The sequence below is a fragment of the Ochotona princeps genome, chromosome 13 (assembly GCF_030435755.1).
Source record: "Ochotona princeps isolate mOchPri1 chromosome 13, mOchPri1.hap1, whole genome shotgun sequence".
Classification (NCBI taxonomy): domain Eukaryota; kingdom Metazoa; phylum Chordata; class Mammalia; order Lagomorpha; family Ochotonidae; genus Ochotona; species Ochotona princeps.
The window spans coordinates 27,398,475-27,419,822 of NC_080844.1; the positions used below are offsets into that span (position 1 = coordinate 27,398,475).

A 21,348-nucleotide genomic window follows, 5' to 3' on the forward strand; every position below is an offset into this window, starting at 1 on the left:
GGGCACCCATGTAGGTGGTAGCAACTTAAGTACTTAAGCAATCACTTGCTAGCTTTCAAGGTACATTAGGAACAAAATGGATGGGAAGTATAGTAGCCAGGAAATGAATGGCACTCCAATATGGGATATGGTGCCTGAAGCTTAACCTGAGTTCTAAAAGTACTAAGTAATACTAATAACAGTAATATTAGGTAATAATTTTAAGTGGCTTTATACAAATCTTAAAAATGCCTAAATAAAAAACTACATGGTGGAACTGGTGCTGTGGCATAGCTGCTAAAGCCATTCCCTGCAGTGCCAGCATTTCGTATGTCCTGGCTGCTTCACTTCCAAGCCAGCTCCCTGGGAAAGCAGTGGAAGCTGGCCCAAGTGCTTGGGTGCCTGCCACCTACACGAACCAGATGATGAAGTATCAGACTCCTGGATTTGGCCTAGTCCAGTTCTGGCCACTGAGGCCATTTGGGGGAGTGAATCAAAAGACTGAAGGTTTCTCTTGCTCTTTACTTACTCCTCTGTAATTCTGCCTTCCCAACAAGTAAGTTAAATAAAAATACTGTTTCCCATCATTTTTGATTTAAAAAAAGCATCAACATTTTTTCATTAAGAAAAAATTCTTTCAAAGAATGGTCATATGGAATGTAATGTGAGCATACAATTCTACAGTTACTGTTAAAACATAGCATTCTAAAGTGTTTAATATTCTTCCTTAACGTGAAAACTCACTTCCATATCTACTACTCTCAGAATAGTACAATTTCTAAAAATAAAAATATCTTCCCAATTTCACATTTTCACTTACCGTCTAAAGTAATAAAATCTACAAAATACTGGTGAGTGAGCTGGTTCTTCTCCTTTTTTACTACGTATAAGCCTACATTCTCGGCACTTTTGTAAATTAGGTCCTATCTCACAGCAGGAGTCATCCTGTAAAAAGGATTCTCCAGTTTGCTTCAACTTCTTGACTTTTCGCCAATCTTTTAAAACCGAACGAGGGATGCCAGCTGTAAAACAAGTAGCAAAGTATTAGGGTGGGATTATGTTTTGGAGAAAGGCACATTTCTTGAGATGAAATTCAAGTCAACTGTACAACTGTCATGCTATGGTAAAGACTGCAGGAAAAAAGCAAAAACAGTTTATATGAATTAAGTAAAGGTTCACAACATACTATGTTTTACTGGCAGATTATTCCTACTAACCAAATAAACCAGATTCTTGCATCAGTACACTGAGAAGGCAGAGCAAAGTAAATTTTGCAGCTGACTGCACTCTTTAACAAATGCACAACATCACTAAAAATAGAATTCTATAAATTTTCATCTGTCCCTTATTATAGTAACCCACATTTGATATCAACATATTAATGGCAGCAATAACTTTCAGAAAAATAGAAGAGTACTGCAGTCAAAGGAAAGAAACTAACATGACTGTATTTGTTAAAGGAAGAAAATATTATCAAAGTGTAAAGAAAAAAACTCAAATGCATTATACATTCAAGTATTTGTAGAAAACATTTTTTTTTACCATACTCTACAATGTTGTTCCATCATATTTATTAACTTGACCTTTACAAGTTTAGGAACATTGGCTTAAGTCATCTTACAGCAGGAGGAATCTCTAGACCAAATGGAGCTTAAACAAATTATACATAAGCTTGAAGTATTCACATACATGTCAAAGACCAAGCTATGCTAGGACTAGTAATTTTTTTCCTCTAAAGTGGATTTTTCCTGCCCACATAAATAAATTTGTCTACTTGGTAGATTTATCATTTTTGTCATACTGAAAAAATGAATCGCATCTCCAACCCTTATGCTTTCTAACCAGGCCCATTTTGTAAATCGCAGAAATATTCTAAGACTAGATACCCGCACAGACTTTCAGCAGAATTCTTGTTCATAGTTCTAGTTTATGTGTATTGATAACATAGAAATATGACAGAAAAATCATCTATGTTAAAATAGGAATTAGCAAAAGCTAGAGTGGTCCAATTAAACCAGGTCCACTTACTGAGCACCTCCAGAAATGCTTTCCCTTTAATCTTTATTTTATGGCAAGAAGCTATCGGATCATGAATCCACTAGAGAAGCACTATGCATATATACACAGATAAGTGAACACATCTCGCTTATGTCATAAAAATATATTTTTAATAGACTTGTGTAAAAGAGTTGTTATTTTCTCCACTGTATGACAACTTTTTCCTAGGAACTTCATAGAGCTTTTAGACTCAGAAGAATAAACAATAGAACTATTACAATGTTGACCAATTTTTATTCGGCAAATTTTCTTCTAATCATTTACTTTTTAATGCCGCTACAAATAAACTAAATGCAATGTACTTTTATTTTGAATACAAAAATAACTTTAACCCAAATATGCTTTTAATGCAAGATAATGGAACATGTTCAAAGTACAGTTCACTATGTGTTGTGAACAGTTTAAACAGTATAATAAACAGCAAGATATTTCAAAGTAAATACTAGCAGTATGATACAAAATAGGCAATTGGAACTTTTTCTTGTAAAAAAATGAATAAATCACAAAATCATCTATATAATGTTCTCATATAATTTTCACTTCTAGACTAGGCTACACAGTACCATAGCTAACCACTTTTATGAATATAACTATACGTATTTTTTAAATTAGATTTATTTATTTTTATTACAAAGTCAGATACACAGAGAGGAGAGACAGAAAGGAAGATCTTCTGTCCGATGATTCACTCCCCAAGTGAGCGCAACGGCTGGTGCTGCGCCAATCTCAAGCCGGGTACCAGGAACTTCTTTCTAGGTCTCCCACGCAGGTGCAGGGTCCCAAAGCCTTGGGTCGTCCTTGACTGCTTTCCCAGGCCACAAACAAGGAGCTGGATGGGAAGTGGAGCTGCTGGGATTAGAACCGGCGCCCATACGGGATTCCAGGGCGTTCAAGGCAAGAACTTTAGCCACTAGACCATGCTGCCAGGCCCAACTATATGTATTTATACAATAAAACTGGTAATATCTAAAACCTAAAAGTTGGAGATTAAGACATTCAGTCAATAGAAAATACCTAAATCAGTGGGTATTTCTGCTTCCTTTACACAATAAACTTTTCAACCTTAGTAGCAAATGTACAAACACCTGCCCTATCAACAGTAAATAGGAAGAAAAAGAAAAGACAAGTATATGCCACCTTCAAATTATACAGCATCTCTTTAAAAGCACTTTTTTGGAGAAACAAAAATCAGCTAATTATACTTTTGTATAATATAGGACTTGCAGATACATAAATTTGGTGAGTTATTTCAGAGCACAAATAAAACTATATAAAAATTAGTAACAGAAAAGCACCCAACTTTTTAATTATTAAACTATATAATATATATATATATATATGTATTTGAGGAAAAAGTAGATATAAAACAAATCTATTAAATCTGGCTTTAGCATGGAAAAAGAACCATACTATTATATGCATTTGTAAATAAAACATATAATTAGATATATCAAGCACTGTATTTAATCATCCACCAAGTAGTGGCCTAACTCCCTTTTTCTGGCTAAACACGAATCATGACAATCCTACTCAACATTAGAAGAAAAAAAGACATATTTCATCGACAAAATAAATTATCCACTACGGCTCAGAAATTCCTTGAATTATGAAATCTAACAAAATAAAGAACTTTGCTTGGCAGCTTAGAACAAAGGAAGTTACCTTTGCTCATAATCAACAAAAAGCATTTAATACATAATAATTCTTTGGATTTGGCCAACAAATGGGATTTAAACAGCTTCTCCTAAGTTAAATATTAGTTACCAAGCAGGGAAGATTTGACTCATGGGGAAAAAGGCACTAATCCCAGCCTTTGTCTTAGAACGCTTAATTAGGATAATGAATAAATAAAAACCAAAACCAAAAAAAATCCTCTTACTTAGGACATATATTCAATTCAGAACATGCATTATCATTGAGTTAATTTTATCAGCAAACATAACTTTACGAAAACTTCCCAAGTGTTAAAAGCTAAAAGATTTCTATCTTTGTTTTAAAGTTATACCTGAGTATTTGAATACCCAACACCAAAAGAAATGTTATGAGATAAAAGACAATTTTTTGCCACACCAAGTCTCTTAAAGAACATATAAAAAGAGCAACATCGTATGCATAATGTGATATTCAAAATATGGATGATATCCTTTGAAGTTAAACTCCCTCTCTGTCTTCTGACTATACTTGCATTTCAGTTTGTCAGTCTCTCTGTCTCTAGTTGATCTTTTCCTTTGTTCTTTCACTTTCTGACTGTCCTTTTCTATGTTCTATCCTGTTTTTCTCTCCTTCAGTTTGCCTCTGGTTTCCGTACACACACATAGAAAAACCTAATTCAGGGAAAAGGCAAATAAGACTTCAAGCATTCAAAAGCTTGTAAAGTACTTCCTCGAGTGTCCACATTGTCACAGAGATTTCAGATACGGTATATGGATGCGAAAATGGATATAGTGAAACTATTAAGTGTTTTCTGCACTGTGCAACATACCTAAAAAGAAATAAGCAAACTGAGAAAAACTACTTCTAGAATAAAAATATAAACACTTTATAGTGAATATTACTAGTTAAGTACCAATTATTCTGTTAATATGTAGCCATTAAGAAATTTTTTTGTTGTTTTACATGTCAAAGCTTTTTATTTATTATGGACATTCTAAGACTAGGTTCCCTGTTTTTTAGGACATGGAAATTAATATAAGAACTTCCCTCCCTTTATCCTCTACCCACTGTTAAAGACTTACTAAGCAGCATTAGTAAATAGTTGATCATGTGATCATTTCAATAGGTTTACAATTTTGTCATCTGGCTAACAGTTGAGACATAGGCCTCATACATACTACCTTGAGGCCATTTTATAGCAATATGCATTAAATAAGATACTGAGGATAGGCTTTCCCTCCCAGTTTAATGTGGTTATAAAAAAGTATTTTAGCAAATACTTTTGTGACAGCTATAACTGCATTTTTACAATTCTTAGAAATGGTTAAAATTATGAAGAACCCCTAAATTACTCAAAGTGTTACACACATTACTACAGGTCTCTTAAACATGGAAGGTATAAGGTTTTTTTTTTTTTTTCTCATTTCATACTACAGGGTATGTAATATAGAAATGTGGTCAACCAATACACACATAATTAAATGAAGCAACTAAAGACAAATCTTCAGAGAACCATATCATTATTCTAGAAAATTTAGCTCATTCTACCAGAAATAAACTTAATTCACTTACCACTGTTACTGTTGTTCTGTAACTTCAGTTTGCTTTTTTCTTTGGCACTCCTGCTGAGAACTCCATTGGGTTTCAAGTCCTCCTCCATTTCACCCTTTCTCTTCTGTAAATCGTTCTGCTTCTTTTTGTAAGTTGGCTTAGGTTGCCGCTTAGTCCTTTGCTCAGATTTGCTTTCACTTTCATCTGAGTCTCCACTCTCAGAGCCAGATTCATAAGTTCTTTTGGCTTTTCTCCTATTAACTTTGTCATCTTTCACATACTTATCAACTATAACTTTACTATCTATGCTATTTTGTATATCATTAGATGTAGAGGCTATTAAGTTGACTGAACATGGCTTAATAATTTCTGATACAGAATTCCCTGAACTTTCCATTTTATTAGTATTTTTATCTTCTTCTGAATGTCTAGTGAGCCAAGCCTTTTTCAGCTTAGTATGGTAGTTTGGTTGACTTGTCTGGGATGCTTGCCCATTTCCTGCAGAGCTTGCTTTGTTAACTGTACTACAGATTACAGTACTATCCAGGGAAACAGAGTGTGAAGATGTCTGATTTTTCACATTAGGTTCAGTCTCACTGACATTACTACTTTTATACTGAGCTGCAGCCAATGCTGCCTTGTGCTTTTTTAAGTGGATAAAATCAGTTGTGCCTGAGAATCCAGAACTTGACTGAACAGCACTTCCTGTCTTACTGTTAATCAGTGGAACAGGAGCTGTAGTGTTGACCTTGTACTCTTGTGATGGTGCCACAGGTTGACTAACACTTTTTGAAGAGTTACATTCTAGTGATGTAGGAACCAAAATGGTATTTGATAAAGAGTAAATGACTTCTGAACCAGCCCCCCAGCTGGAAATACTTGTGGTAGTGGCTGAAGATGTGAACATCTCCGTTTTGGTGTTACACAGTGTATTTACAGCAGACGTGACTGAACTGGGAACACTGCTCTGGGAGACTTGAAGGTTTTTTTCAGATTTTATTTGAGCACTGTCTGAATTCACACTTGGCAGAATGATTCTTCCAGTCTGTCCAGCTTCTGCTGATTTGAAGCAATCTGTTTTATTTGCTCCAGTTGAGGATTTTTCACTAACTCTGTCTTTAGAAGCTAACTGCACTGCTGGCACGCTATCCATTTTTATACTAGATGGTGGACGCACAATGACAGATGCAATAGCAGCATGTGACTTTCCACTGCTTTTTTCCACATGCCAGTCAGCTTTCTCTTTGCTTAGGTTATTATTAGATCTCCACATTTCTGTCGAACTCTGTTCAGAAGAACTCTTAAAATTAGCCTGACAGTCTTTTGGCTCAGGAATTAAGGTTGGAGGCTTTTGTGATTCTTGAACTTTCACACCAGCATTTACTGGCATCACTGGGGTTAAAGTTGGAGGGGAAAGGCTACTATAACTTGTTTCTTTTCTTTCTAAACTGTGATGGATTGGTGGGTGAAATACTGGTGCTCTATGTAAGGCAGGCATACTGCGGAGTGTATTTGTAGAAGAAACTGTCAAATGGGTAGGACTTCGGCAATCATTCCTGAATGTTGTTACTGAGTGAGATGCAATTTGCTGGGGAAGATGGTCAGGTAGCTTACCTACTATATTTTCATTTTCTGGTTGGTGTTTAATCAAAGGTGGAGGCTTTGAAAGAGATGACATGAATGAAGTCAGAGTCTGAGGATTAGATGCAGCCGCATGAATATTACTCTGTTTATCAGCATAAATATTGGAAACTTCTTTGGATGGGTATGATCTTGGTGGTTCATTTACCACACTATTAGACAATGTAGTGAAATAATTACTTTGGGGCAAACTTTGGGGCACTGAGTGCTTCATTTTGTACAGATCTGATACTGAGCGCTCCACATCTTTATCTTGCTTGATGACATGGCTTTTAGGACTAGAAGATGATGATGACCCTACTCTGGAAAAATCTCGGTCACTCTCGAGTCCCTTGATTTTGCTTGTAAAGGGAGCAACATCAATACTTTCTTGAAGAATTCGACGGTGTTCTTCTTTGTATTTGTTTAATCTCTCTCCAGTTTCCTGGGGTGGCCTTTGTAATTGATTTAACACTGGATCCACAAAATGCCTATGCAAATGACAATCTTTTCCAGTCTGTGACCTATTTAGATCCAAGTCATTTTTTGCTGAAGTGGATGCAATGGACCGTAATGGTTCCATGAAAGCCTTTCTCTCCAGTTCTCTGAAAAAGGAGAAAAAAAAAATACAAAGATTCCTAAAGCCACTTTTTCTTGTAGGATACTTTCTATGCAGCATTTTTTTATAAAACACATTTGGCAAGCACATTATTATTTGGGGCAAGGGAATTATATACCTTACTGTTATTATCATCATCAAATAAATCAGATAGTATATCAATATACAGAAAATTTTTTTAAACTCTAGTTTTTTTTTTCTTTTTAAAGTTTATTTATCTGAGAGTAAAGTTGGGGAGGCAGAGGGGAGCCAGAGATCTTCCAACTGTGGGTTTACTCCACGAACACCTGCAAAAGTTTGGGCCGAGCCAGATGAACCCAGGAGCCAGAAGTCATCTAGGGCTCTCTCACTGATGGCAGGGACTGAAGTACTTCGGCCATCACCTGCTGCCTTCCAGGACATACATCAGCAGAACGCTGAACTGGAAGCAGAGGAGCGATTTGATCCTAGCCACTTTGATAAGGAATGCAGACATCCCAAGAAGCAGCTCAATGTGCTGTGTCTCAACATCAGTCCCCAAGACCTAGTTTTGAGACATCATAGTTGGCTGTTAAAAAGCAAATTATTTTAAGCATCGATGAACTTACTCTTTATGATGATCTACTAAAGTTTTTGTCAATGGTGGACTGGAATGTGCTGTGAGTTTAAGAGGCCGATGAGGCTCTGCACTGGAAGGTCTCACAGGAATGTGACTAAGTAATCCAATACCATCTGCTGAGGTTACAGGGGTGGGTTGGTGTAACCAAGGACTGGGTGAATTCTTTAAAGAAAAAATTAGAGCTGAATTACTATAAAAAGTTAAACAGTATCACGAGACACCAATATTGTATTCAGAAAAATACTAAAGACTTCAAAAATATATCGAGAAACATTCTAATATGCAACCAGTATATTTATGTGGGATTTTTCCATTTTATACAGAAAATCCATTTGTATTAAAACAGTAATTTTCAGAAATGTATTGTTATTAAAAGCAAATCTTAATAGTTTAGCATATCATAAGTGATACATACAGAACATGATTTTGAATGACTGTAAGGAAATATGTGTTAATAGTGAAGACAGAACGTTATTTCTAGAGTTTAACAAAAATAAATTATAATCACATTCACATGCCAATTTATTGTAATAATTTACTTACAATTTTCAAAACCCAAATATAGTCCAGTTTACTATAAGCTACGATTGTTCAACCATAATATGTGGGCATGGTCTAACAGTTACTTTTGTGTATCAATGTTACTTTCCTCATAATTGAATAGATGGTGACAGTGACCTCTATGTTGAGACATACATTTAGTTACTAACTTAAGAATTGTTTCTATATCATTATTGACATTTATTTGTGTTTCGTGAGTTTATCAGCAGGAAGCTGATTTAATACCAAGGAACTTCTTTTGGTTGTTAACTAACATTTTAAATCTCAAACTGATAAGGGAAAGGCAATAGAATTCATCTGGTTGAAGATACAATGCTGTAAAATCACTTACATTACAGATAAATGCAATGACCAAAATCCTATTACACAGAAAAATACAATGATACTTCATAAAGCTTGGGGAAAAATGTAATTATAACACAGATTTACTTTGGTGCACAAAACCTAAAATTCATGCATAGTTTTATAACATATATTTCTCAAAACTCTTTTAAGACCCACTATATGCATGAATTTCAAAATTTTTTCACCAAAACAAATCTACCTTTTAGTTTAATTTTTCATGAACTTTTGGAAGCATAGCTTAAGACTCCTGACCACACTATGTCATTACTGTTACACAAAATTAAATGGCTCCTCTAATAAAACTGTGGTATGATCAGTACCATACTTGCTTTTATGAATGGCACATGTAAGTAGTATTAATTCTGAAACAACTAATGAAATAATTAACATTGTCATTACAATGCCACCCCCAAGAAATCTACTTTGGATCTGGCCCACTTTGAGTTTTCCAAAAATGATGGTATTAAGAAGTTGTTAAAACAAAACAGACTCCAAATTACCTATGCCTTTTGCAATATTGTTCTCAAAGGCAAGAAGTAGAAGCAATCAAGATTTCTATCAACAGATAAATGAACAAAGAAAACGCAGCATATACACAGAATGTAATATTACACAGACTTAAGTTAAAAAGTCTCGTCAATACAACAATTTAAATGAGTCTCAAAGACATTATAGGCAAAAATAAAATAAAACAAAAGACAAACGTCATCTGACTGTATTCCTATGAAGTGTCTAACCTTGTCAAAAATTTGAAATAATAGAAGTAAAAAGATTATTGCCAAGGCTAGAGGAAGCAAAATTAGTGCTTAATGGGTAGACACAGTTTCATTTCTATCAAATGAAAAAGTACTAGAGATCTACTGTACAACAGTATGAACATACTTAAAAGCACTGAAATGTGCACATACTAAAGGTTGAGATGGTAAACTTCATGCTTTTTATAAACCACAGAGATTCGGGAAAATACATGAAAAGCACCCTGGACTATACAGAGTTTATCTGAGTTTAACAGTCACATCTATTTCTGTATTTATAACTGGATGCTGTTAATCACTTCTTACAAACTTGCTCAAGAAACCACACAGCCAGGGAACAAATGAGTCCTACTGATTGTCAACTTCACTAATACTTGTTAGGGAAACAGAATCTTAGCTCTAACTTTCCCAAATACTGGAACTCTCCAACCTTAAAGGACAAGTGCCCTTAAAAAACAAGTGACTTGCAGTGTATATACCATTACTTCAGGGTATTCAAGTGGGAAATATAAAAAAATTTTAGGGATAATTAGGTAGCATGTATCAAAATATAAATTCTAATCCAGGAATTTTACTTCAAGGAACGTCCCCTAAGCAAAACACTCACAATTATATATCATAAATCTAAATCTATTAGTAAATACTACAATTTAAGTTTTACTTTAAGTTTATTTTTTTAAAAATAGGTTTTTCTGACATTTTCACTTCTAGAGTTCTGAGAGTACTAAACATCTGAAAAGATAATTATTGCTTAGAAAATTCTAACACATTTTTGTAAGAGGAAATGACCTCAAAAATGATACTAAAACCGCATTTGGTACAGTATTACTTACCCTCCTCAAAGAAGCTTCAGCATTAACTGCATTTTCTGGGTGAACCCATTTTGAAGAAGGCAAACCAAGTCCTGAGTAAGCATGTGTACCATTTGGATACTGCCAAATAATTGGGTAAAGTCCAAGCTGATTATATGAAGCAGAAGGATGGGCTTGTCCAAGCAGATGAGGGGACTGGTGCTGTAATAACTGTTGCTGTTGCTGGTGTGCTAGTGCTAAATGGCTCAAGCTGCTGGCATGAGCACTGTCCAGTCGCGGGTGGCCACCGAGTAAGGAGGCAGCAGGCACTCCAGGTAACATCGCAGGAAGTAGATGAGGGTGATGAACAGAATGGTGTGGACCACTAGTCAGAGGATGACTGTTAATGGTAGGTAATGGAGTTTGACTAGATGATCCAGCTAATAGGTGAGGTGCAGGAGTTAAGGCAGGGTGATGGGTACCTGGATTTAAACAAGTTCTATGTGATGAGGAATGAAGAGGGAAAGGATGCTGGCCTAAGAAAGGTGAAATGTGATTAGCTCCTGTTTCTGGTCCAATAAGAGCAGGATCTCTGTAAACTGTGAAATGCTCATTTTTATCAATGATCAGGGGGCTCTTAGTGGTTTCCATTGTACTGCCTCGAGTAGGAACTGGATGAAAACTACACCTTGATAAGTCATGCTCCATCTTATTAGCTAGTCTTCTTTCACCAGTGGCCTGGCTATTCACTTGGGTACCCTTAGATTTTAAAGAATCAGGAGAATGAGTAATTTTGGGTTTAACTTCAGGTGAAGGATTAGATTTTGCCTTGTGAACATCTACTGAAACATTAAGTTTAGATTTTATGGTCTCTGGGGGTGGGCTGCGTTTATGTAGCTTATCTTCTGAGACAGACACTGTACTTGAAGAAATGTAGGGAACAAACTGATTTTTCTCTTTTTCCATGTTTAGATGATCATTTCCAGAAGAGGCATTTTTAACATTTGATTGGGTTAAATCTACTTTAACTACATCACTGACCCAGCTCTGGTCAGAATCTTGCTTTGCTGTTTCCAAGTATTTTGTATTGGTAATTGAATGTTTTGAATCGCTAACATTAGGATCCACTTTTGGAAGCTGAAGACCAAAGGTACTTGAGCTTTCCTGAACCATCTTCTCTGAGTTAGTGTCATTTGTAATGTCAATAACAAATTTTGGTGTTGGTGGTCTGGATATAAACTTTTCCTTTGGTAGTAATTCGACTGTGTTTTCTACACTGCATTCCTGAAGAAGTACATCATGAGATTTGTGATCAGAATGGATGGCCTGCTCGGATGAATGGATATTCATTTCTTCTTGTAGCTGTGTGTCAACACATTTTCGTTTTTCTGCTTCTTCCTGTTTCTTATCATCCTTTATTTGATCCCAGTTAGTTTGGTTATCTGTCAATGTTTCTTCTGCCTTCTCATTATTTTGGGATTTTCCTTCTTCCCCATTTATCTTAGAAGTGTTTTTATTTTTCAATTCATCCTCTGGCTTCTGCTTGCAGGAATTATCTATTACCTTCTTATTTGAATTTTCTGAATCACTGCTTTCAGAAAAGTCTGAAACATTGTCAGCTCTCAGTCTTTTCATATTTAGTTTCTTTTCATCATCCTCAGGTTTCCTTCTTTTATTTATCAAGTGTTTGCTTTTACTTTTAGGATTTTCTGTAAGATTAAAACAAAAAAAGAACAGTCATGTTTTCATAATTAATACTAAGTAGGTAGCATATAATGTATTTCGTTTGTCTTCATTTCACTAAGGAAAAAACTGGGTCCTACCTCCTCGTGATATACAATCGTATTTTTCCTCCTTCATCTTCTCTTCATCTGGTATACTGCTATCCGAGCCCTTTCTCTTATTTGGACGGATATTCCTTTGTTGCTGTTGCTGGTGTGTATTCTGTTTTGGTACAGCAGTTTGGGGGTTCATTGCTGGTCTGGGACTATTTGCTTGGGCACGCGTATAATGACCCTAAAAATGAACATTTAACAACAACTGTTTACTACCTGAATCTATGTAACCTAAAGAAAAGTATTTAATAAAAATCTATTGGTTAATAACATACATACGTGAACACTGTTGATATTTTGATTGGCACGAGATCTACGTCGTGATGTAATACCAATATTTTCACCTTTTAATAAAGAGTGAACAACATCATCTAGAAAGGTCATTTGAACCATAGAAGGATCGACATTCTGTGGTTCTAGTACCTAGAATCATGACCCAAAAACAGAAAGTAAACCAATTAGCTAACCACAGTGGTATTTGGTGCAATTATTTTAAACTTGGTATAAACGATTAGAAAACAGTTCAGGATCCTTAATTTGTAAGATACTATCATACTTACAATAATCATTTCAATCAACAATGATGTTATTTTTAAGGAAAATTCATTCATTAATTTGGCACAAAGAGACTTCCTATCTACTGGCTCACTCCCTAAGCGCCCACAGTTGCTGGGGCTACAGCGAGGACCCGGGAACTCAATCCAGGCCTCCTGTACGTGTGGCAAAACCCAATTATTGTTCCACCCGGGGTTCCCACTGGCAAGAAGCTGCAGCTGGGAGCAAATCCTAGAAATCAAACCCAGGTACATGGAGGACATGGGTATCTCAATCACACTATCAAAAACTTGCTCTCAAAGTTACTTCTTTAATTCTGTGACATTTTTTCAACTACTTATCAAGAATTTAAAAGCAAATACATTTTAAGTATACTTTAAAAAAAATAAGGGTAAGAGTTAATTGAGAGTATACATTTAATGGTGAGAATAACAGAGAGGATATAGATACCAAAGTTTTAAAATGAATTTAAAAAACTTAGTGCCAAAAATCCTCACCTTGCATACACAAGGACCCCATATGGGCACTGGTTTGTATCCCCACTGCTTTACTTCCCTTCCAGCTCTGCTTGTGGCCTGGGAAAGAATTAGAGATGGCCAGAAGCACTGGGACCCTGCACCTGCATGCAAGACCTGGAGAAAGCTCCTGGCGTTGGACAAACTCAGCTCCAACTTAGCTCCGGCCGTTGCAGCTACTTGGGGAGTGAACCAGCAAGCAGATCTTTTTCTCTTTCTCTCCTTCTCTCTGTAAATATCACTTTCCAAAAAAAAAAAAAAAAAAAAAAATCTTAAAAAAAAAAAAAAAAAAAAACCACAAAAGAAGAACAGAAAATAGGGGCAAGTATTTGGTCTGCTAGAACATGTAGGTCTTCCAGCTATAGCTCCCTAAACGCAGTCTCCCAACAATGCGCACACTGCCATCCACATCAGAGATCTCAGGCCGAGTTATCAGTTCACAGTGCAGGTTTACCATTGTGTGCACTTACGAGCTTAACCAGAAAATGAGAGTTCCATATGCCTCTATTGGAATCAGTAATTTTTAAAAATAGCTGATAAAATAAATAAAATGAAGAAACACTGGGATAGAGAAAAGGATTTTAAAACATGCAAATAAGTAATTTCAAAACAAAGTTAAAAACTTTTTTAAAAAATGTATTATTTTTATTGGAAGGTCAGATAAACAGAGAGGAGAGGAGACAGAGAGGAAGATGTTCCATCTGCTGATTCATTCACCAAGTGACCACAACAGCCAAAGCTGAGCTGATCTAAAGCTGAGAGCCAGAAGTCTCCTTCTGGTATCCCACGTGGGTGGGGTGTATGGTCCCAAGGCTTTGTGCTGTCCCCAATTGCTTTCCCAGGCTACCAGCAGGAAGCTGGATGGAAAGCAGAAAAATGGATGGGACACGAACCAGCACCCATATTATGAGACTCCAGTGAATGCAAGGCAAGGACTTTAGACACTAGGTTATTCACCAGGTCCAAAGAATTATTTTTACAACTGAAAGCAATTTTGTACATGTTAAGCGTAAATAATGGAGTAGGTTATCTAGTGGCTAAATCCTTACCTTACATATGCAAAGATCCCCTAAGGGTGCAGGTTTCTGTTTCCACTGCTCTACTTCCCATCTAGTTCCCTGCTCAAGGCCTGGGAAAGCAGTTGAGGATGACCCAAAACCTTGGGACCCTGCACTCACATGGGAGACCCAGAAGAAACTCCTGGCTTCGGATTGGCTCAGCTCTGGCCATTGTGGCCACTTGGGGAGTTGAGCAGCAGATGGAAGATCTTTCTCTCTGTCTCTCCGCCTTCTCTCTGTAATCTGCCTTTCAAATGGGGGGAAAAATCTTAAAAAAGAGAAAAATGAGGTGAATGGGTGGATCCAGGGTTGTGACATTGCGAGTAACGACACAGCCAACAATGTCAGCATTCCATATGGGTACTGGCCAGGTCCTGGCTGTTCTACTTCTAATCCAGGTCCCTGCTAATGGGCAAGGAAAAACAGTGGAAGATGGCTAGGTGCATGAACCCCTGCACCCCTGACAGAGACCTAGCAGAAATTCCTTGCTTTAGGCTGGTCCAGTCCTGACCAGTGTGGCCACCTGGGGAGTGAATCAGTGGATGGAATCTCTCACTCTCTTTCTCTCCCTCTGTCTTTCCCCTTCTCTATCTGTACCTCATTCTTCAAACTATCTTTGTCTGCCTACCTAGTACCATTTACTTAGTGTTTTAACTAAATTCTAATCAAAGTATTGGAATCATTTATAAAGAAGTTGTTACATATAATGTACATTAAAGGTGAAAAGAAATTTGTTCTTTTTTTTAAATGGACAGAAAGATTTCAAGTAAACAAAAAAATCAGGTAATCTCAGTAGTAAAATGAAGACTAATCAAGTGAAGACTAATCAAGTGAAGACTAATCAAGAAAAGATTTTGACGCTTATTTCAAGGACTGATCTTACATGAGTTGAAATAAATCTGGTGCCAGTATCCCTCTCATCTGAAGTGACTTAGAGCTATGTAACAGACATAAATTTAAATTTATTATTCATATTAATATAATGTAAAAACCCAAGAGATGAAAATTATTTAGTGCCAAACTGTTGGCACAGACTACCTGTACTGTAAAAGATCTCATTTCAGAAATATTAATTAATGTTTACCTGATCATTCATAACGATCATGGTGCGGGTGAAGAGATCATGATGAGTAATTATGCCAGTAAACCACTGGGTGGCAGAGTCTTGTCTATATACTCTCACTCTATATCCATTTAAGGAATAAGGACCTTTAAAAAATACACAAAAAAACAGACATCTTCATTTAAGATATTTAGGAACTATCTTTTAGGAGAAATCTGAGTTATGTGATGTATAACATATCCAAACATTAGATTTGAAAATAAAGAAACCAGGAGGCAAATTCATTTAAAACAGGTAATTCTCAAACTATGATATGGACAAACCATTCCTGACTCAATGAAAACAAAACAAGTAGGCAAAAAGTTTCTAAGTTCATGAAATAAGCAGAATATAAAAGATACCAAGCTTAACAGTATATTAAGATTACAAAGCTACTTAATAAAGTGGGGATGGATGACAACATGGCTGAAATACAAAAATAATTTAGACTTTGATGTCTGAGTTTCCCAGTTGCAAAACTTTTATCACAGTCTCCTACAAATTTTGATTTGGCAGTAATACCTAAGCAAACGTTGATAGTCTTAAAACATGAAGAGCTTGTTAGGTGAAATATATTTAAATTTAGCACTTATTGTTTTCCCAAGAAAAAATACAGTGCACTTAGGGTTCAACTATTTCTTCTCAAACACAAGGGAGGATTAAATATTGTAGGATCTACATGTTATGTTCAGATATTCCTATTAGAAAAAAGGTCATTTCACAGGAGGAGACAGAAATAGAGATGAAATTTTCAGTTCAAAAGCACCAAAAAATTCTATCAAGTACTTTGAACTTACTGTTGGGGGGAAAATATCACACACAAATAGCAGCAGTGTTATATAAAAACTATTTATAGTGTTTTCAAACTTCTAAATATCTCTTTATACCTTTCCAATTCTTAGATATTGATATCCCTTTTATAAAATTTAAAAAAGTCAATAGATTTAGTAAATATTTAAGCACAATACTTATGACTAAATTTATTTTTCTGATTCGTAGGCTGATGTATTTTTCTATAGTGTTAAGTGACTCAATATACCAACTAATAGTTTAATTAATCACTTACCTATTTAGTAGCTTTAAAAGTCTAAACCATCAGCCTGAAACCATAAATTTACACTTCTGTAGAAAATATTCCATACGACCCATGAATGTATTCATCTACAGAAAAATAAAGATGTCTACCAACCATAATTTAAGGGAGATAATAGAAAAACACTATTTGTAAGCTAAAATTTACTATATAAATTTATTTCTTCTCTATGACCCTTTTCTTTAAAAAACAGAAAATGCTTAATAACACAGAATAACTACAAATATGACCAGCTTTCAACTCCCATCAACAAACTAGTATTACTAACAAACACTGGTTTGTCCTACCTAACAGCAGCATGTGGAGTTTGCCTCACACAATTCTGTGTAAAATTAATAGAACTGTCAATATTAATGCCTTAATCTTATCTCTCCTAAGGATATACTGAAGAACAAAAAGCATTTATTTTAAAGAAATTAGTGTGGTTTCTGAAATAAATTTTAAGGGAAGGGGTAAAAAAGTGAAGTAGGGGACATAACAATCACAATTTGTGGGATTTTTCTGTTTGCCCTAATTTTTTAAAATTAAATAAAATCAAATATGACTTGACAGAAATGAATACATGAACCTGAATTTACATATCATATCTGATACTGAAGTACAATTATTTTTCCCAGCATAACAAGTGGGGAGTCTTGTTTAAAAAAGCATAGTGGTAAGCATTTGGCCCGACAGTTGATATCCAAGTTAGGACGCCTACTTCCTTGGGTCTAGCTTCATTCAAGACTTAAGTCTCCTGTCAATGTGCACCTTGGGAAAGGGGTAGTAGACTTGGCTACTGTAAACATTATGGGGAGTAAACCAGGGAATGGGGCACTCTGTCTCTCTGCCTTTAAAGTACATGAATAAACACAAATTTCTGAAAAATTAAATAATAATGTGATCTGAAATTCAATGGAAATAGAGAAAACATGGATGAGAGAGAAGGATCTGCTGAGGAGATAGTATATAAAAATTATTTGACACTATTTTTGTGTATGCTCCAAACTCCCCATAGTACAATTTACATAGTAATTAGTATAAGAAGAATTTATCATGTAGATTATCTGTTGCTGTAAAGCAAAATAGCCACAGCTATGAGATTATCTTCATTAATGTTTAATGGCACAAAAGTTCAGGGCTGAAGTAAATTTGGAAACTTCAGCACAAAATGCCATTCTTAACTTTCAACATAAAAGTTCACAGCAGATTATCTCGAAATTTCAAGCAATTCACAAAAAAGCTTTTCTCTTTCAAATATGATTTCACTGATATAAATATAAAAAGTAATCATTAATTATAAAATCTCACTGGTTTGAGGGTCATGTGTTGTAAACAAACCTGTAACTTATTAAACAAAGAAAATAACTGAGACTAGTATTGTGGTAATTGCTGAGAAACATGGACTAAAGCAGTCCACTTCTATCAGATACAGACAGCACTCTTCAAAGAAAATTAGTTGTGGCTTTGGGCAACACTTTAAGGCAAACAATGCTTCCTTCTCTAGGAAAGACACACCTCAAATATTATCTTATGGAAATTTTCCGATTAAGGAAACACCTGGCTGAAATTTTATTGCAGATGTTTACTTTGAATTAGTTAATACACGGGTGAATTCATCAATTTTTAGGGAAATAATTATGATTCTAATATTTTCTCTGGACTGTATGTAATTCAAAATATTAGATTGGTTTTCTACTTACATTATGTAAACTTGAACCAATACAAGACAAAGGGGTAAGTTGGCTAGTTCAAAAAATTAATGCATTAACTTCAAAATAGTTACCTTGCATAAAAATCTCCTGAACCTTTTGTTCCTTTACCCAGACTTTCACTTCCTCGTGAAGCTGCGGGTTGTCCCTGAGAACTGGATTTAGGCTGTCTATGTCGTCCTAGAATTACAGATTAAAAGAAAAGGACCATGTTACGCTCTCCTAACAATATCACCAACTTTTCTTCCTATATGTTCTAAGGACTGAAGAAAGTTTCTTCATTTAAATGTATGCAAAAGTACAAATTCATAACCTGTACTTCATTAGCAACTACTTCACAATAGTTTCAGGTAAGATTTTGAAACTATCACATTGTCTAAGTTTTTAAGTACGGCTTTGTTCTAATTGGCTTTTTTAAGGGTTTTCTTTTTTTTATTAGAAGCAATACAAACCAAAAGCATCATGTTAAGTTGGTGCCAAAGAATACAGCTGAGTGTTTTAGTGACACGAGATAAATACAGATCAGTCTCCATAACACCCATTATGATTTTTCTTTTTAAAATTTAACTAAGAGTTACAGAGGGACAGAAAAAGAAGTGATCTTCCATTAGCTGGTTCACTCCCTAGATGGTTACACATAGGGTGTGGCTAGGTGGAAGCCAGAGTCTAGTCTGGTCTCTTACCTGGGTACAAGAGTTCAAATATCTGAGCCTTTTCTAGGCCATTAACAGACAGCTGGCTTCAAAGTAGAGCACTCAGGATTCCAACAAATGCAGTACCATAAGGCAAGCTCCCTTAAAATATGACTTTGAAACTAATAGCACTAATTCATTGTCCTGATTTAAATGATAAATTCAATTCTACTCAAATTCATATGACTAGTAACTTCACTGCCATACGTTTTATTCTTTTCAGGACAGCATTAACACATTCAAGCAATTAAAATTACACTACTGGCAATATTGTCCTTTTAATATGGCCAATACATACATACACGCGCAAAAACAACCAGCTGTGTCCTTCCAGTCCTGAATCACGCAGTCACATAGTTTTGCACTATCTCTCGGTCCCTGCTGGACTCTGACATTATATTCTCTTTATCTTAAACATTTCTGGTTGCTCCTATATTTCATATCAGCTGCAGCAGCCAAAGAGTAGCTGGGAAGAACAAAGTAGTACTGTCTACCATCAGCTATTTTTTTAAAAAAAAGATTGGCAGATTTTAGAAAACACAGAACAGAAAAGACCTAAATCAGGAAAAAAATATATATGGTGTATACAAAACATTTGGCAACTTGGAAAAGCTGAGAAGTGGCTACAGGACACCAAGAAGAACCCTTAAATAAAGCAATATTTTACTCCTCTGCTTCAAAAACTATACAAAAAAAATTTCTATCTCATCTTACTACCTCTACAAGACATACTTTCTATTTTTGGAAAAGTATTTTGATATAATATTCTGACATGACCCTCACATTTAGTGAATGACCCTAACATATATGCACAAGGGCTCAACATTACTATACATGTTCCTTATGAAATATAAAACCTTTAGTCACCTGGTAAACACTAGACAACAGCCTAGACTACAACAAACTTCAGAAAGGAATTTCTGAAGGAAAACAATTAGAACTTTCAGACAGCCCTGAAAGCTAAAATTCTAAAACCATTCTCATTTTAATTCTGTATGTATCCATCCAGATTCCCATTACAAACACAGGAAGTTATAAGTTATTTTTAAAGTAGCACTGCTGGGGTTGATGCCATGGCATCCTTGGCAGTAAGTTTCCCCTTGCAGCATCAGCATCAGCATCAGCATCCCATATGGGATACCCCACTTTCAGTCCAGCTCCCTGCTTTTGGCTCAGGATAGTAGAGGACAGCTCAAGCCCTTGTGATCCTGGATTCACATGGGAGACTTGGAGAGTCCAGGCTTCTAAATGGCTCAGCTCTGGCTGTTATGGACATTTGGAGAGTGAACCAATGGATGCAAGACCTTCTCTCTCTCTACTTCTCTTTGCAACTTTGCCTTTCAAATAAAAATCAACCAACCAACCAACCAATCAATAAAGAGTAACACTGCTAATTCTTTAAAATAGGTAGCTAATAACACCAGTTGCTTATTGTAGGAAACAATAACTTGTACATGGAGACACAAAATTTGCTTGTTCAATATTTATTTGTTTAATGGGTTAAATTAACAAGCTGTGATTCCAAGATCCTGACAAAATAACCACTCATTTCCTAGTAGAAAAAGGATATTAATGACTGATTCTTTGGGGTGAGTACTGTAGCCCAGCACATTAAGTTGTTACTTGTGACACTGGCACCCTGGGAGCACTGTTGGTTCCTGTGCTGTCTACCACACTATGACACAGCTCCCTACTAATGCATCTGGGAAAGCAGTGGAAGACGCCTAAGCAGCTGTGACGTTGTCACCCACTCATGAGGAAGACCCTGACTTTGGCCTGGCTAAGTCTCAGCCACTGCAGCTATTTGGGAAGTGAACCAGTGAATGGAAAGTCTCTGTTTCTCTTCCCTCTTTATAACAATGCCTTTCAAATAAATAAAATAACCTTTAAAAAAATCAGATTTGGACTAGCATTGTGGCTTAATACATAAACTCACTGACTACAACACTGGTAAACTATATGGGTGCTGGTTTATGTCCTGTGCTGATTTGTGTCCTGGTTTCCCAGCACCGAGATTGGTCACTGCTACGTTTGTGGGAGATATGAAAGAAGCTCCTGTTTCCTGGGATTGGCCTGGCTCAGCTCTAGCCATTGTGGCCATCTGGGGAATGAACCAAGAGGGTAGAAGATCTCTGTCTTCTCTTTCTGCAACTCTGGGTTTCAAATAAATGTGTTAACAGGGCATTATGGGAAGGAGATCTGATCATTTAAGTCCTTTTATTAATTTGTTATTTTTGTGACTCAATTTTCTCATCCCGTAGCCTGATATCTGCCTCT

General features: G+C 35.8%; 1 protein-coding gene across 7 annotated transcripts in view; it reads right to left on the reverse strand.

Annotated features, from left to right (window-relative positions):
• The window catches only part of JMJD1C (jumonji domain containing 1C), a 212,561-nt gene that overhangs the window by 31,626 nt on the left and 159,587 nt on the right, over nt 1-21,348 (reverse strand). For 4 of the 7 annotated variants that reach the window (XM_058671960.1, XM_012926495.2, XM_058671959.1 and 1 more), the window contains 8 exons: nt 18,454-18,559; nt 15,578-15,702; nt 12,645-12,788; nt 12,354-12,546; nt 10,573-12,239; nt 8,068-8,240; nt 5,263-7,466; nt 800-1,001 (listed from right to left, as the gene is read on the reverse strand). In XM_058671960.1, coding sequence (XP_058527943.1) covers nt 800-1,001; nt 5,263-7,466; nt 8,068-8,240; nt 10,573-12,239; nt 12,354-12,546; nt 12,645-12,788; nt 15,578-15,702; nt 18,454-18,460 — 4,715 coding nt within the window. In that variant the 5' untranslated portion in view covers nt 18,461-18,559. Of the gene's footprint in view, nt 1-799; nt 1,002-5,262; nt 7,467-8,067; nt 8,241-10,572; nt 12,240-12,353; nt 12,547-12,640; nt 12,789-15,577; nt 15,703-18,453; nt 18,560-21,348 lie in introns of those variants that run through there. The other 3 variants (XM_058671961.1, XM_058671956.1, XM_058671962.1) reach the window with 3 other exon arrangements.